This window comes from Nanorana parkeri, unplaced genomic scaffold (genome assembly GCF_000935625.1).
Source record: "Nanorana parkeri isolate BGI_ZX_2015 unplaced genomic scaffold, ASM93562v1 scaffold544, whole genome shotgun sequence".
Lineage (NCBI taxonomy): Eukaryota > Metazoa > Chordata > Amphibia > Anura > Dicroglossidae > Nanorana > Nanorana parkeri.
In genome coordinates this window covers 478,315-496,236 of record NW_017306812.1, presented here as the reverse complement: position 1 = coordinate 496,236, position 17,922 = coordinate 478,315, and the positions used below count along the sequence as shown (strand labels likewise).

General features: G+C 44.7%; 1 protein-coding gene across 2 annotated transcripts in view; it reads right to left on the bottom strand.

The window, feature by feature from the left end:
* Window positions 1–139: 139 nt before the first annotated feature.
* MBTD1 (mbt domain containing 1) overlaps window positions 140–17,922 on the bottom strand; it is a 57,384-nt gene continuing 39,601 nt past the window's right edge. For both annotated transcript variants that reach the window (XM_018561782.1, XM_018561783.1), the window contains exon 16: window positions 140–634. In XM_018561782.1, the coding sequence (XP_018417284.1) occupies window positions 516–634 (119 nt within the window). In that variant the 3' untranslated portion in view covers window positions 140–515. The remainder of the gene's footprint in view (window positions 635–17,922) is intronic.

Here is a 17,922-nt window from a genome sequence, read left to right as displayed (position 1 = left end):
ACTTAACATTTTTTTTTTTTTACTATAAGCAAAGTTTAGTAAGTAAAATACATTTCCTGGTCAACAAAAAAAGCTACCCAGTGTGTACCAAGATTGCAAAGTTTTGTGTTTTTTGTTTTTTAATCTTTTTTTTTTTTTTGCAAAATATCCCCCGTCCTAAACAAATAATCTAGCCCTGCAAAAAAGGTACCAAAGAAAGAAAAAACAAAAACAAAATCCGTTTCCCTGCCCACAATGCACAATATTTGTAAAATCTGAAAATATTACATTTCTTTTTCAAAAACTTCAAATACAACACAAAATCGGCGACGTTATTTAATAAACTGTAAAATTTCTGTTTTTTTTTTTTCTTCACCAAAATATTTCTTTTTGTCACTGAACAGAATGTCCCTGCGCGCGAGTCCATTGTTTTTTTTTATGTGTTTAGATTCAGTTTGTTTTTTGTTTTGTTTTTTGTTTGTTTTTATAAGAAAACATTCTTATAGGTTATTAAGTTAAGAATCGTTCAACTTGCATCAGGGTTCTTGTTTGATGTAGTAGCTGCCGGACCCGTTGCTCTCCTGGTCAGAGGCTCCTTGGAGAAAGGAGTAATCATCCCCGTCTAGCATCTCCTCCTTCAACTGTAAAGTCGTTACTGCGAAAAATAAAAGAGAAGTATCGTTATACTCAGCACACAGTGAACACTATGATTAGTAGATCCAGACATAGAGGCAGCCGAAGTACTCCATGCGTTACCTACTCATGACCCCTGTACTCCATGCGTTACCTACTCATGACCCAATGTACTCCATGCGTTACCTAGTTATGACCCCTGTACTCCATGCGTTACCTACTGATGACCCCTGAACTCCATGCGTTACCTACTCATGACCCCTATACTCCATGCGTTACCTCCTCATGACCCCTTTACTCCATGCGTTACCTCCTCATGACCCCTGTACTCCATGCGTTACCTACTCATGACCCCTGTACTCCATGCGTTTCCTACTCATGACCCCTGTACTCCGTGCGTTTTCTACTCATGACCCCTGTACTCCGTGCGTTTCCTACTCATGACCCCTGTACTCCGTGCGTTTCCTACTCATGACCCCTGTACTCCGTGCGTTTCCTACTCATGACCCCTGTACTCCGTGCGTTTCCTACTCATGACCCCTGTACTCCGTGCGTTTTCTACTCATGACCCCTGTACTCCGTGCGTTTCCTACTCATGACCCCTGTACTCCGTGCGTTTCCTACTCATGACCCCTGTACTCCGTGCGTTTCCTACTCATGACCCCTGTACTCCGTGAGTTTCCTACTCATGACCCCTGTACTCCATGCGTTTCCTACTCATGAACCCTGTACTCCATTGTGTTACCTACTCATGACCCCTGTACTCCATTGTGTTACCTACTCATGACCCCTGTACTCCATGCGCTACTTACTCATGACCCCTGCACTCCATTTGTTTCTTGCTCCAGGCCTCTTTATTCCATTTGTTCCCTACTCCTGATCCCTGCACCCCGTATGCTACATACTCCCGATTCCTGCATTCTGCACCATGCACTCTTGACCCCTGTGTTCTGCGTTACACACTACTGACTCCTGAACTCCATGTGTTACATACTCCTGATTCCTGCCCTCTGTGCATTACACATTCTTGACCCATAGTAGAGTCAGGGTTTATTTAGCAACGCATCTTCAGGCACTCCCACTGTTTGTGCAATTTGACCACATGCATGATTCGCTGGAGCGCGCTGCATTATTTCACTCCTTGTAGTGTCCAGGGCACTTTGTCTTTACAGCTTCAATGTCTGCTTCCTCTTCCAGAAGCCTGTGGAATGCTAAAAAATGGGGGCTTGGATTTGTGGGTGTGGCTACAAACGGGGGGGGGGGGGTGGGGGGTGGGGGTGTAGTTTTATGGGTGTGGTTACAAGTGGGAGTGGTCAGTAGAGTGTCCCTAAATTTCATTTTGAGAATCTAGTAACCTTATTGTAAAGTGCAGAAGTAAAAGGGGGGGGTTTAGCCTTTGTCTTTATCAGAAGTCAAAGAAGCGCCTCATGGATGTGGGGCTCGTATCACTGGCACACCTGACTCTCTTGCCACTTATAACTCAGTTTCAATCATTTTTTCTTACAGTTTCAAAGGGCCCAAAAAGTTTATTTTTAAAGGCTTTAATATTCACTGCAATCCCATAACTGTGCCCCGCAGTACTTCTTTTTGCCCACAAGATGTCCTCAGTCTTCCAGGTTGAATAACACCCAGCGTCACTCACCCTGGAAGACAGGCGATACTATGAATGAAGGGTGTCATGGCCCCGGTCACTGAGGAAGCATCACCACAGTGCCCTTCATTTGCAGTATAATCATGGCAGTGGCAATCTCTGCACCAGGAGGACCAGCCACCTCCAGGGGGGAGGAGAGTGATCCATTCGTGGGAAGGTGAGCCGGAATCGGGCTTTAAATACTAACTGAATGACATTTCGTTTGTTAAAGCAATTGCCATTAAAAAACCTCCCACAAAAAAATTCCATAGACAATCCATCTCCTTCTTCTCTAAAGCTTTGCCACTAATGAACGGTATTTCCTTTTTTTATAAGCTATTGGCTACTCCACTGAGTGATGAAAAACCTCCTGTTATGAAGTGGTGGGAGGACCAGCTGGGGTTCACTCCCCTATATCCTGGCATTAAAACATAGCATGGACCCTAAAGGCATCAAGTTGTCTTACACACTGGGAATCAGCCCTAAAAATATTCCATAAATGATACTATACCCCGCACAGATTGTCTAAGATGTTTCCATCAACCTCTCCATTTTGTTGGAGAAACTGTGGACAGACGGGTACACTGTGTCATATCTGGTGGCAATGCCCCCTGCTGCAACCATTCTGGAATACCTTCTTCCACTTTTTCAGTGCGGTCACTCAAATAAGACGTGAACCCTGTGCACGAATGGCCCTCCCAGGAGTGGGGGTGATTGATTGGCCTACCAACTCACGAATCTTTATGACACACGCCATTATTGCAGCTAGGCTCTCCATTGCCAGACTATGGAAACAACAGGCGATCCCCACACTGTCCACCATAATAGAAATTATAAACCAAAATTCCCACTTTGAATATCTTTTTGCTAGAGCACATCGAAAAGATCATAAATTCCTCAGGGAATGGGACTGCTGGATGAATGACAACCGATGTACTACCCAACTGCTCCTGAAATATTAACTGTCCCCAAACAGCCTAACTAATGGCCAATACTATCTCCTATCCTAATCCTATATTGGCACTTTTGGATTGGAACCCCACACATACATCTGTAGCATACACCTGAACTAGAATGGCTCATGTTAGACGATGAACGATACACCTACAACATACCTTATCCCATCTCAATGCATCCAAACCTGTTTTAGGTCTCCTCTCCTTTCCCCCTTCTTCCCACATGTTCGTATGTCATTCCCCATCCTTACCTCCTTTTCCATCATACCATTAAGACGCAAACCTACTATTTGACAAAGAAGGTTTAACAACACCATCTCCTGGTTCTGCGCTGAGTAGCACCATCACTAAACATAGGCCATTTACTGTTGTTATCAAATGTATGCAATGTGCAGTTCTACATACATACCACTGTACCACAACGTTTGTAATACTACCGATTGCTTTGTATATTTACGCCATTGGCACTATGTGACCTGTGAACCGTATTCTTTCTATGCAATCCTGTCTTATCATATGCAAAACACCTTAATAAAGACGTATTGTAAAAAAAAAAAAAAAAACCCCAAATAAACAAGTTAAATGTAATTTTCAACATTCTTAAATCGGTAGCTTTTATTAAAATGATTCCTGGTGATCCTGCTGTGAGGATCTATGAGCAATCACTTCCTATCATAGGGTGCTCCTGTCTCCCAACTCTTTGACGGCATTGCCACCCTGTCACACAGTCTCCCAGTGGAGACTAAAAGCTGCCAAAGCAATAAACATTACACAGATATGGTCCACTGTCATCATCCTCCCTTGTCAAATGCCATGCAGCCATCTTTGGAGTGTATGTAGACAGGAAGAGGCTGCCGGAGTCCAGCAGCACTGGGATGCAGGAACTGATTAAAAGGAAAGGAAAATAAATAAATAGGTGAAAACTATTTTTATTGTCGTGTTCCAGCTGGGGAGATTCACCCTCTTGTCCTGGTGACCTATCATCTGGACTATTAGTGATGGGAAATCCAAACCTTTAGTGCCCATTCACACTGTGCTGTATTAGGAATGCCTAACGCACCAAAAAAGGTGCATGTATGCATACATGTAGGTGCATACTGTATTGCCTTGCCATGTGTTGTGGTGTGCTGCAACACATATCTGTTGGCAGGGTTGTGCCATCAATGAGGCCAGTTGAGGTAGCCGCCTCAGGTAGAACTTACAGTGGTGCCGGGGTGCCCGTTCCAGGCACCCCACCAAAATGCCCACCTTGGGCAGGATCAGCCCCGTCTGTCAGCAAGGTGCATTGGGTTAGCATTTAGAATAACGACATGGCATTGCACCAACTACACCAAAATAGTGTGAACAGGTCCTTACAGCTGTTACTGGAACAGATCAAGGTAACCTTCAAATAGGGACACCTGCTCCAGTGACAACTGTCTAAGAGGATATCCCCAACTATGTAGCTAGCAATACACCATAAGAAGATCGTGCAGTAATTTTCCAGCACTCGTTTAGTTGCTGTCAGGCTCACTCAGACTGAATCTACATTGTTTCTTCCATCTCATACTCAGACTTCTTCAATGAGTTGCCTTACTGGCCAACAGGCATGTAACAGGGATTGTGAATGAGTGGGCAAGCTCCATCCCTTCCCAGAGGTGGAGCATTTTTTGCCCATTTGAAGTAGCTGGTATTCAGTAGCTGGTGGGAGTGCCTTTGGCCCCCCACCATCTTCAGCAGCATATACTAAAAAATAAAAAAAAAACATACAAACCTCTCACCATATATTAATAAGGCTTGTTAAATGCCCCAGGCGACCCAGTGCACATAACACTTGTCCCATTAAAATCTGTGCACTGGTTTGGAAATCAAATGCCATTTTTATTTCGGTCAATGCTGGCTATAGCTTCACCCCAGCTAAACCGGCCCCAGCAGTCTAAGTCCCGCTGACAACATCATGTCAATGTAAGGTCCATTCACTTGTATGAGACATGAGAATGCTGAGGGACATAGCAAAGCGTGCGTGCATTTAGACCCAAGGCCAAAACAAGCACTTAACCCTTGCAGTGGGAGAGTTGCCCCACTGCAAGGGTTAATATTTTACAAGCCCAGAGTTCTTCTTTAAGTTTCATCTCCCTAGCAACATGGTCACTTTAAGACACTTCTCTTTTCATAAGTTTAGGATGTTCTTGCCAATAAGTCATTTTTCTTGTTTACTTGGCTCTTCACGGTACTTAATAAATGTCCTGCTGTCTTCCCATTTTGACCAAACTGAGTTTAAAGCTTCAGAAAAAGTTGGGCAATGGCAGTCTGAACACTTGTCTCAGTACAGGTATTTTTCCACTCTGACGTTTACAAAAATTAAGATTGGCAGCAGCATTGCTAAAGGTTGAGCGTATGCTTTAAAAAAAAAAAAAGTGTCTCTGTGCTTTGACCATTCAAGGCAAAGCAACAACTTCAGTGGTGGTCCCACCAGCAGCCCATACGCCTCCTCCAGTCACTAAAACCGCTGGGAGAGAAGGAAAAATACCAAGTATATCAAGATATGGGGGAGCATGCGGCTTGCACTCCTCCTGCATTGTTACAAGGTGGTGGGAGTAAAGCCACAAGACAACTGAACGGGTAGGCAGGGGATTAAACAGAGGGCAAGTATGTGCAGGTGCTGGGTCCAGCTTTAATATGCAACAGAACTCAAAAAGTGAAGATCTGCTGTCTTAAGGCCCCCAAGATAATCGCAAAAAATCCCGCGATCGTACCATTATCGTAAGGGGTGTGTGTGTGTGTGTGTGTGTGTGTGTGTGTGTGTGTAAGCCGTGCAACCTCTACTACTGTAAGGTCGCACAACTTTTATCTTAGGAACATGTTCGAAAACCCGCCGAGCATCGTACGATGTTCGGCGGGTGTGTAGCATGTTCGTAAGATAAAAGCCGGACGGGCCGGTTCGGCATTGCGGTCATCTGAAGGCCGCCCTTCAGGGGGGCGTGGCTTGCGATCATCGCAAGTACGATCTGCCTGTCCAAGATAGGCAGATCGTACGTTTTTTTAAAGTACCTTACAACCATCGCAAGACAAAAGCCTTGCGATGGTTGTAAGGTGTGTGCCCAGCCTTACGGGGAACATCTAGATGTGAGAAACCGCACCGTCAACATTTTAACTTTCCCTTGAATTCCTCCTTTGACGTGCCTAGGCACTCCTGTGAGCTGAGACTTATAGTTCCATACAGTATATGTAGAGAGAAAAAAAAAAATCACAACAGGCACAGCTGCTTCTAAGTGCTAGTCTCAGGTGATTTGGTGATGTCACTACGGTGCTCCTTGCTGGAGAGGAAGCTGTACTGGAGGACCTGCAAGGAGTTCCTTGCTTCATTGTTGATCTGTGCTTTATGTACCTCTCCAGCTCCTTCTTGACTATTCCTCCACCATTCATCTCCGACATGAGGAAGCAAAGCCCTGTCTTGTACCAAGATGGCTGCCTCCACACAAAGACACAGTGCAGAACAAGGCATGGTAAGTCAATCCCAAGGAAAAGATCAGCTACAGGCAGTCTATAGTCCTTTGATTTTTTTTTTTGGGACACAGTACCCGTCCCCTTTAAAGTGAAACTGTTGCTTTCCCCTACATGGGAACACAGGTCAACATTGGGCCTTAAACCACACGGGTTGGCATTTTCTATAAAGTACAACATGAGGCTGGGAAATGAAAAACCAGCCTACCAAATTCTTTATGCCAATAAAGCTGACCATACACTGTTACCAGAACAGATTCCTCCAGCAACGCTCACTTGCGTGGATGGAGGAATCCTCTGCTCTTTTCAATGTAATCTGACAGCAAACACTGTTCAGGCGAAGTTTTTCTAAGCGGTGTCCTATCAAAGTTTGTGACTACGTTAAAACATGCGGCCAGTCAAGTGGTCACACATTTTAACGTAATCCTGCCCAGTCTTGCAGCGGTCGAATGTGTGACTAGTGACGTGGCCAAACATTTTAACGTAATCCCGCCCAGTTTTTCGGTGGTGGAATGTGTGACCACCCGTTAGGTCAAGCATTGCAACGCTTTGTCAGCTGTTCCAGGGCAGATCGGCATCACAGATTGTATCTACAGGAGAATCGATCTACCCTGGAACAGCTGATCGGTCCTGAAATATCACTTCTATCTGGCTTTGTGGAATGCGAGATGGCAGTCAAAGTTAAATGGAGTCACATTTGAGGACAGATCAGCTGTTCCAGGGCAGATTGGTTCTCCTGCACATACGATCTGTAATGCCGATCTGCCCTCAAATGTGACTCTCACATTCCACAAAGTCAGATAGAAGTGATATTTCAAGACTGATCAGCTGTTCCAGGCAGATGGGGTAATGCAGATCGGTTCTCCTGCAAATACGAGATACAACGCCAATCTGCGCTTGGAATAACTGACAAAGCGTTGAAATGCTTGACCTATTGGTGGTCACACATTGCACAGCCGAAAAATTGGGCGCGATTACGTTAAAATGTGCGACCACGTGACCGGTCACACATTCCAACCGAGTCACAAACTTGATAGAACACCTGCTTCTTCGATTGTCTGATTGAGGGTTGCCAGCCGAAGAGAGACAGCGGCACCAACTGTACAAATTTCAGCTGGTTCATCAAGAACTGGGCAAAATTTGCATAGCTTATGGCAGGGATGTCCAAACTCCGGCCCTCCAGCTGTGGTGAAACTACAAATCCCATGAAGAATCTCTCTCCGGTAGACATGTCTGTGAGAATCTTGCAAAGCCTCATGGGATTCGTAGTTCCACCACAGCTGGAGGGCCGCAGTTTGGACATCCCTGGCTTATGGCAACCTTAATTGGTCTTGGAGACCCATTATTAAAGTTATCTGCAGTCTAATCCTGTTCGCTTATCACACTATGAATCTAAAAGTGTTTATATCATGTGACAATCTTCTGTGCTGTAGAACTACCCTAAGGCCTTGTTCACACCAAATGCAGAGCAGATCCGGTCAGGTTTCTGCACACGCACGCTAGTCTTTTAGATGCGTTTTTGGTTTTAAGGTTTACAATGGGCGTTCCAGGCATTTGCATGTTTTTTTGATGCGTTTGCAGATCCAGAGCAGGTAAAATAGGGCCTGCTGCAGTTTTTTCACCTGCTCTGGAACTGCACGCTGGAACTGAACTGGAGCAAAAAATACCATTGGAATACATTGGACGCAGTTTTGATCCGGTCTGCAACTGATCTGCGCTTGGTGTGAACAAGGCCTAAGACAACATATGCGCGTCTTCCATTCATATATCTTATTTAAAGCTTTAACAAACGTTTAACCTTTATTTCAAGAAAAGGAATACAAAAATAGATCAAGAAAATATACACGATGCATTTAAGTCAATGCAAATATACTAAAAGGACAAATGCTGAACAGTATATACAGGCACTGAATCTAGACAGGCGCTCAGCAAAATAAAGAAAGGCACTGAAAGGACGTTTTGGCTGGTGAGGTCACTGTCTAGCACCTGCTACCAGGAGTAGTTCTGAAATCTGCAATTCAATTCAAAAAATAGCAAATTAGGAAAAAAAAAGTTACCAAAATACTGAAAGGAATGCAACGTTTTTCAATGCATGTTGTCCGTTATTTAACTGTATGCAAAAATAAATCAAAGCCGTCATATATGATGCAATCTGTCACTAGGATTAAAGCAAACGTTTCACTAATAAGACACTGTGCACTTCTCTTAAAAATCCTTTTCTCCCAAGGCACTGGTGACGTAGCCCTGGCCTGCCAACTGCCCTCCTACTTCACCAGTGCCTTCCAGGAGGCTCTCGCAGCTAAACTGTGACATTTTGCAAGATCTTGAGCAAAACAATTGTTTCTACATGGTCATGGCTTCAGCAAACTGTCGGGGGTGTAATGATACTCCAGCTGCTAAAACCATGGGGATGGTTATACAAAACAAACTGCTCCAGGCTGATAAAAGCACATGCACAAGATCTGGTGCGGCCGTTATCGGTAGGTTAGACCAGGGAATGAGGAGGAAGAAGAAGCTGGCCACAAATTAAAAGGAGAACTATGAGGTGAGTGATTTTGACTCATCCTCATAGTTCTAGCCGATCTGTGACAATGAAAACTGTCACCGGTCGGCTCAGAAGATCGGGAAGTGAGCGAACACATACCGGCGCTCGCTCACTTCTCGATCCTGTCACTGCAGAGAGACCCGTGACAGGGGAGGGACTGGATTCCCCCCCTCCCCGATCCTCCAGCGCTGACTGGCGGAACGGACGGGGAGGGTGCAGCTGGCTCTGCCTCTAGATAGGCAGAACCAGCTGTCACTCACGCAGCTGGGCGGATCCAGACATAATTGTCGGGATCCGTTTCAGCTGCGGCGACTCAGTATACCGCAAGCTGTAGCTCGCGGTATACTGAGCTTTGGGTGACGGGAGGACGCTAGTTTGTGTCCTCCAGTTACCCTTAGAACTATGGGGAAAAGCCCTAACCCATAGTTCTCCTTTAAGTATTTTAATATGGCGCAGGTTTTGGAGGAAGGGGTGGATTGACCAGGGAGATTGAGCAAAACCAGGGAGGCGTGTAAAAGGTAAATTAGTTGACTAATGAAATGTGCACATGAAATCAAGTTAATTAGTTTATTTAGAGGGAATGACTGTTTTAACACACAGTGGTGTTTGCATTTTCAGAGCGACAACTCTATTGCGTGATTTCATTGTACAACGAGCAAGGAAGTGGAAGAGTAATGGATCTACTGGCAGGATCAACTAGTAACAAAGCAATGTTAAAAAGTGGGAGACTCTGCTATATTAACGATGGTATTGTCATGCAAGTGACAGACTGCATCATATAATGTCATTTTTGTTCATATACATTACAAATAAAGTAAAAGTGATTGGACGGGTAAAAACAGCGGTCTTTTCCCTCCAAATTTTGGCAGTTCAGATAAACAATTTTGTGTCTTCGCACATTGCTGTGGCCCACTAAAAGGTAAGTGCAGATGATTCCAACTCCAGCTAAAATTTCTTTTGTAGCTTTGGACAGAGGGGAAAAGGTAATAACAAAAAAAATACCGGCGCCTTCAATTGCGGGGTGCCCAGCAGTTCAATACAGCAGACACGAGAGGGGCAGCTCTCACAGGTCAAATTGACCACCAATCTAGGAGACAAGGAACAAAAGAAAGCGCCTCCATAGTGTAAAAGAGTAATTTAATGGTAAAACACGCAGCTCTAAGGCTGTACTTACAACAGTTCAGTAGAATAAAAACCAGTAGAGTAGGATGTGAAGTCAGAACCTGCGTGTTTTACCATTACTCTTTTACACTATGGAGGCGCATTCTTTTGTTCCTGGTCTCCTAGAGGGGAAAAAGGAAAGACTCCCCTTTAGGAATGTATATCGGTCTGTGTTGACATTGGGGAGATTTGCCTTCACTTCCTGTCAGGACAGGAAGCGGTGGAAAATCCCTGTGGAGAAGACACATACAGCAACGAAACACAGGTTAGTCTTGCTGTCCTTGACTTCCTGCATTTGTGATGATTATTTCCCTCACTTCCTGTCCTGCTGTCACAGGCTGTCAGAGGGACAGGAAGTGAGGTGAACTCTCTCCAAGCCGCTCATGAACTGCTATAAAATATATACATAATAGGATTTTTGCCTTACCTGTAAAATCCTTTTCCTGGAGTACAGTAAAGGACATAGGCTCGTTTACTCATAGAGCATGGGTTATATGCAGCTACCAACCCTCAGGTGATTGGACAATGGCAGACAGACCTGTGGAACAGCCATATAACTCCTCCCACTCCCAGCAGTCCTCAGTTTGATAGCAAGCAATGAGAGGAACCTCCAGGACAGGATGGCCAGTGTCCTGTATTGTACTCCAAAAAGTTATTTGATTATCAGATAGAGGCACTTACAGAGATACACCCGCATCTAAGCAATGCAGAGAAATCTTTTGGGAGCAGGACAGATGCTTCAGATCAGGACAAAAGAAGGCAGGATGATATCTGGAGTAAGGTGGAAGGGTAAAACCACCTTGGGAAGAAAGGAGGCCTGAGGCCCTCTTCGTCATTGTCCAATGGACTATCCAGATGCTTCAGAACTCCGGGTGAATCCTCAGTCTACAAAAATCTGCCTTGGATTCGACCCATTGCTTGGACTACCTAGGTCTAGTCTTCCCCAGGACAAGGTTCAGACCCTTTGCTCCAAGAAGCAACCATCGGTCTGGCTTTGCATGAGTCCTGGGCTTAATGCTGACCTCCTACGAGGCAGTGATGTTTGTCCAGTTCTGCTTCAGCTCAACATCCTGGCTGCGTGGGACAAGTTGCCCCAGTGTTTGGATCGCACCATCTGCCTGTCTACTGAAACCAGGATCTCTCTGACCTAGTGGCTGATCAGCCCTATGCTGGAGGAAGGGAAGTCTTTTCTCCTGCTGACCTGGGTGGTGCTAATATCGGAAGTGGAAGAGCATCTGCCGGGCAAGGGAGGAGCTCTTGGACAGAAACGGAAGCTGGGGGCGTTTCACCTGTCCCTCCAAAGGTGAACAAGCCAACTTCAAGGATGATCCATGAGGATTCAGTTGGCCCACGCCACAGGGGTGGATTACATCAATCATCAGGATAGCACCAGAAGCTGTGCCGGCCAAAATTAAGTACACTTAATACTCCTGGGCTGAAAGGCCTTGTCCGCGGTCCATCTCGCCGGAACAGACAAATGACAAGTGGACTTCCTTAGTGGTCAGCACCTGGATGCGTGGGAATGGTCTCTCTACCCAAGATCTGGCACTCATGAGGAATACCAGATGTGGATGTCTTGGGGTCCTGTTTCAACAACAAGGTGGACAGGCTCATGCCAAGGACCAGGGATCCTGTGATCTTTACAGTGAATGTGCTTGTGACTCGTAGGATCAGTTTCAATGGATTTATACCTTCCCTCTGGTACAATTACTTCTTCCTCGTCTGCTACACAGTATCCAAAGGGAGGCTGTTCCGGTGATCCCTGTGGCACCGCAATAGTCTAGAAGTTCATACTTGGACACACTTTGATTCCTGGAAGGCAGATTATTAAATCCCCCACTTCAGAAGGGCATACCCCCTTCCTCTTGGAGGTGGTCACACTGGTGCGGATATGCCACTGCCGTGGAACCTGTATAGCACCCAGCGGCTGAGTGCACCTCGTTGTACTGATGTATCAAGTGTGAACACCAAAATGCAGGGTCAATTGCCTGAAGCGACATTACAGGCTGGCCCTTCGTCTTCTAGCGAGGTCTGGGTGCGGTCCCCAAGATACTGCCAAGGGGCACTGACCAAGGAGCTGAAATACCAACTAAGTGGCCTGTTGCAGCTATGTTTGAGGTAAGAATCCTCTTTGGATAGAATGTAGACGTAGAAATAAGCTCGCAGTGGAAGGGGGTTATACGAGATGTTCCACAGTTCTGACTGCCAATGTCCAATCACCTGAAGATAGCTGCACATATAACCCAGGCTCTATGACTTAAGAGCCTGTGCCTCGTACCATATGAAAAATAATTACTTTTTTGAAGTATAGCTACACTGAAAAAAAAAAAAAGTTTGGTCTGTAGTTGGGATTTAACTCCTTTAATATACCTAGGCAGGTCAAGCAAATGTGCTACTTTCTTTCCTTTGTTCCTGCAGTTCCAAGAGGTCCATTAGGATCCCCAAAGGTTCTGCTAATGCACAAATTTCTATTTCATAAAATAGTCCTAAGAAAGCACCCTCTAGATGTTAATGGTCACAGTCATGAGCAAAGAGAAGGTACAGATAGAGGGAGGCAAGGCATTCTCTATGTAGACAAAACCTAAGCCCTCCTGCCATGGAGTGAAGCAATATAATAAGAGTCAGGGTCACAATGTTCTGACATGGCACTGAACTGCAGGAACTTTCAAAGCTCTATCCACTCAAAAGTGGCAAATACAGGGCATATGGGGTCTCATATTGACCCACTTGCTGCAATACTCATGTTCCCTGGTAGATTTATGTATGCTATATTAAAGCTAAACTCCAGGCAAACAGCTAAACATACATTAATATACACACATGTAAACTGTCTCATCTATCAAAGGATTGGTAGTTTTGTCCAGCTACTTTTGGGATTCCTGTACCCATGCAAGACAGCTCAGCCAGGAGAGTGACACTATTTTCTCTGTTGGCATATACTGTGATTTCAAATGGCGGAGTCTAAAGCGCTACTACCCTTTGAGAACGGTGAGGGGGGGGGCGGGAGGTAGTTGGAGGTTTTCTGTCACGTCAGATGCTCCGTTCGATGTAAATGACGAGAGGGAGACAGATCATAGCCGGGAGAGCGCTGCCATAGATAGGACTCAGGTCTCAAACTTTCCATATACCGTGATTTCACCTACCCACCCCCTGGCTGTTAATTGGACAGTGAAGGAGCAGCAAAACAATAAGTCACCAGCTCTGCTCTCTCCTCATATCAGCATGTTAAATCTGCCTGTAGCCTGATTGGCTCCCACTGCTGCCCCTTCTGCTACTCAGACTGCTGCTGAACAGAGGATAACAATGGGCAGTGGGTCTTGGCATTCAGAAAATATATAATGTTGGGGGGGTTTACGTCATTTTCAGGCCTAAAATGTGGAATATAACATGGGTGCAAAAAATGAAAAAAGAGCCTCAGTCATGAAGGGGTTAAATAACTGCCTGGAGTTCACCTTTAAGAGCAGCATATACACTGAGATCCTTAATGAGACAGGAAAACGATGAACCAATGCCAGCATGATCTGTCCCCAAATAATATAGCAGTTTTGGGTTTACAGAACCCTAAAAAAACCAACTTCACCCCACTGTGGTATTTCACTTTTTCTTGGCCGCCATCAAGCTGAATCATGTTAGATTTTTATGTTCTCTTAAGAGATAAGATGCTCCTGCCAACGTTCCAAAGTCTACCCAACCGCTCTGGTTGTTTTAAAGCCAACTGATGGGGTCTTATTTTCCAGATGGATGGTCAATAAATAAAAATTGTAAAATTAAGAACAGCTTTTTGGTATTGCGGGTATGGGAAGGAGACACAAGCTACTGCTGGGAAATGTCATGTTTGGAGTCTTGGAGAGAAAGAACGAAGTGACGGGTGATTCCGCTCATCGCTGCCTACTTCAAAAGTGAAATACCGGTTTTGGGCACAGCTGGCCTTCAAGCTAAAAATGCCTTATTCACACCGGCTTCAACTTGTACAAGAACAGAGTGTACAGCAAGCTTTTACAACGCATTCACAAACCTTTCAGCATGCTTTGACTAGTTTTGTTGAAGCTCTTACCAAAATCTTTAGCACCAGTTTGAGGATGTTGAAGATACCATGGCCACACCATTTAATTTAATCACACGGACTGTTTATTAGATACAGGTGCTCCGAAGTGTTTCTCCCCTCCCTAGGTGGTGTGCTATTTTAGTGGGGTTGGTGTTCGTTCATAACCAGCTATGACTAAGGCCGAGCAAGGCAGAAACGCGTCAGCGGTTGTTCTTTGTTTAGATGCATGTGGATTAAAGTTTGAATTTCTTTGGAAGATCATCGTGTGCTGGTTCTACAGATTTTAAACCAGTCACTCCAGAAGGGAGTCATCCGTGCACCAAGTGTGGATTGCAAGGACGCATGATAGGGGTGAGCTGGGCGTTTTCAGTTTACTGGCCAGACCATTCATTGGAACAAAATCCACCCAAAATATCCTATAGGCATTCAATGTATTTTAGGTTTGGTATTTGTAAAATCCTCCCTTGTATACACCTTTCAAAAAAGCCCTTAGACTGCAACTGCGTGCCAACATCCTGGATGAGCTGTCAACAGCCCCAGCAGACTCAGAGCTGTCACTCAAGTGGCACTCTATAGTATTCCCCTTCTCGCTTCCTCCAGCAGCCACGTAACCTATACAGGGAGGTGAGGGGTGGAGGAACTGGGCCAGCACAGGCAGTCATTAGACCATGCCAGCAGAGAAGAGGGCAATGACATGGCAGGAGGGAGGGGGGCTGCCCTAGGGAATGGACTCTTCTTGGCCTGCTCATATTTTCTTGCACATTGTAAGTGAATGCAAAATCATTTACGAAATTAAAAAACACAGCAAGTATGCATTTAAAATACTTGATCTGTCTGTGCATTTTTTTTAAAAGTTGGTGACGTGCTTTCTGTAAACACAGATCAAAATGGGTTTGCTCACGGTCCCTTTAAACATCTGCTAGCGGACCCCGGTAAGCTTTAATACCACTTGAAGCCTGCTAGCAGCTTGTTTATAGCGATAGCCAGTCCTATTTAGACCTGCATTTAAAGTCTACAAACTGGAGCTGATGGTTCATTGAAGCTTTGTAAAAGCTTGCTGTACACACTGCTATCAAATAAGCTGATGCTGTGTGTATAACCCTTAAGTAGAAGAGAAGAACCCTTAGGTTCCAGCACATACCTGTATTGTTACTGGCTGGTCCTCCAGAGCACCCCAAGAGCTGCCTATGCAAATACTGTCTAAAGGTAAAACCGCACTCCACCATGCAACCTATCGTGAGGCCTGTTCATTGTCATGTGGGATGCAAGGGGATGTGCTAATAAAAGGGAAGGCAATGAGCACTTCCAACATGTGTACAAGACCTCCCAATTTTGGGCAGAATAGCAGCAGCTTACAGGTACGAATTTCCACTCAAGAAAACTGCACAGGTTACACATTTCGACCCATTTGAAACACGTAATTTTTGTTTTTCTTTTTTCCTTTGCATGGAAAGAGTACTTGTAAGCTGCTTGTAAACTGAAAGAAATAAAGCGAGCTCTTCTCCTTAGGGTGCATGTGCTACATCTGCTTTCACTTTTGTACTTTCCATGGGCACAGATTGTGCCCTCCTACTATCTCAGTTGGTCCCTAGTGCTGGCAACTGATCATTTTCTTTGTGCACAGGAAGTGCTTATACCCAGACTTACACAAAGCCTGGAATTGCATAGGAAGCTTGGGGTGTGGGTGGTCAGTGCCAGCAAAAAAAAAAGCAGGCATGTGCTGGCCAGTCATGGTGCCTTCTCTACCTACACCAGACATTACTTCAGAGAACTAGGTTTACAATCTGAACGTTTACACTTACATCTGCAGATAAATTTCCCTGAAATAAAACAGAATGCTTTGTGAACACATTAATATATTACCACCACGCAAAAATACTCAACAGCGAGCTAGCAATAGATATAGACAGCACATGTGGATTCGTTCTCACTCGGACACTCTTCCCAAGTAGATATAGATTTCCTCCCCAAATACATACCGGTATCTAAAAAGCAGAGCTGTGGCCAGATTATAGAATTTAAAAGGTTTATAGATTCTTAACAAGCAGTAAGTAAGCTTTAAAACAAGCCCTCCCTGACCAAAAGCAGAGAGCAAAGTGGCGAGGCTTAGCTCGAAAGACTTTACTGCTTCTCACGCAAAATTTTAGAATTAATTACTCCACGCTGCCTGCAGCTAAAGAGGTCAACAAAGGTTCGGTTAAAAGCTTGTTTACTAATTGTTAAGACTCTGGAAATATTTAAGCATAGTTCTACTTTAAAGCGGACCTTTACCCAGATCTTTAAAATGACAACAAACACATCTTTTAGAAATGCTTAGTAATGACAATCTACAAACAGATACTTCCAGATAATTGGGCAGAATTCCAACGATTTCTCAGCTGTTCCAGGGCAGATCGGCATCGCAGATGGTATGTGCAGGGGAACCGATCTGCCCTGGAAAAGCTGATCGGTCCTGAAATGTCACTTTTATCTGACTTTGTGGAATGCGAGATCGCACTCACAAAGTCGGATAGAAGTGACATTTCAGGACCGATCAGCAGTTCCAGGGCAGATCGGTTCTCCTGCGCATACCATCTGCGATACCAATCTGCCCTGGAACAGCTGGAATTTTTCACCTTTTGCCGGACACATATCCCTCCGCCAAAAAAGTGGGCGTGATTACGGTCAAATGTGTGACCACGTGACCGGTCTTTTGACAGTGACCATGTTAACGAAGGGCAGGTTACTAGATCTCCTTTACTTCCTGTAACTCTGGCACATGTGACTAGGACATGTGACCATGCACATCATCTCAGGGGAGGAAAATGCCTTTCCCTGAGATCTTGTGAGATTACAGATAAGATTTCCCAGCAAGGCTCTGCTGATGACAAGGCAATCCCAGTGTGCACTATTTTGGCAAACTGAAGTAATTTTGCTCTTTCAAAGCAGGAAGTGAATGCTCTGCAAGTGTAAGTATTTCATAATCACAGCATTTTACACCTGACATGCCTATGTTATTATTAATCATCATACATAGAGGGATGCATTGGTAGAATCTGATTTATGAGTGTAAAGGTCATCTTTAAGTGTCTTCTTCTCAGTTCAGCTCTGAATTAAAGTTTCCTGCATTTAACCAATCCTTTTGTGTCTTGCCACCGAACACCAGTGGACAGTCACACCAGGATATCAGTCCAAAGGGTCAGCATAAGCAGACACTGATACTAAACAGAAAGAAACAAAAATAAAAACTTGAAAAATTGAATATGAACAATTCTAAAACATGCAATCCATACAGTTTGCATTCAAAGCATGCCACCCCAACCTCCCACACACCCCAGGAGTCATGTGACATCCTCAAGCACATGAAAGATATCCCTCCATTGTATTATGGCTCCATCCTGGGAAATCCACGTTGGGTATGAGTGGTATAGTTTCCAGTGAGAATGTGTAATGCTAAAAATGACCTCAGACTGCCATCTTTCACTAATAAGCAGAGGTTCTAAAGAGAACC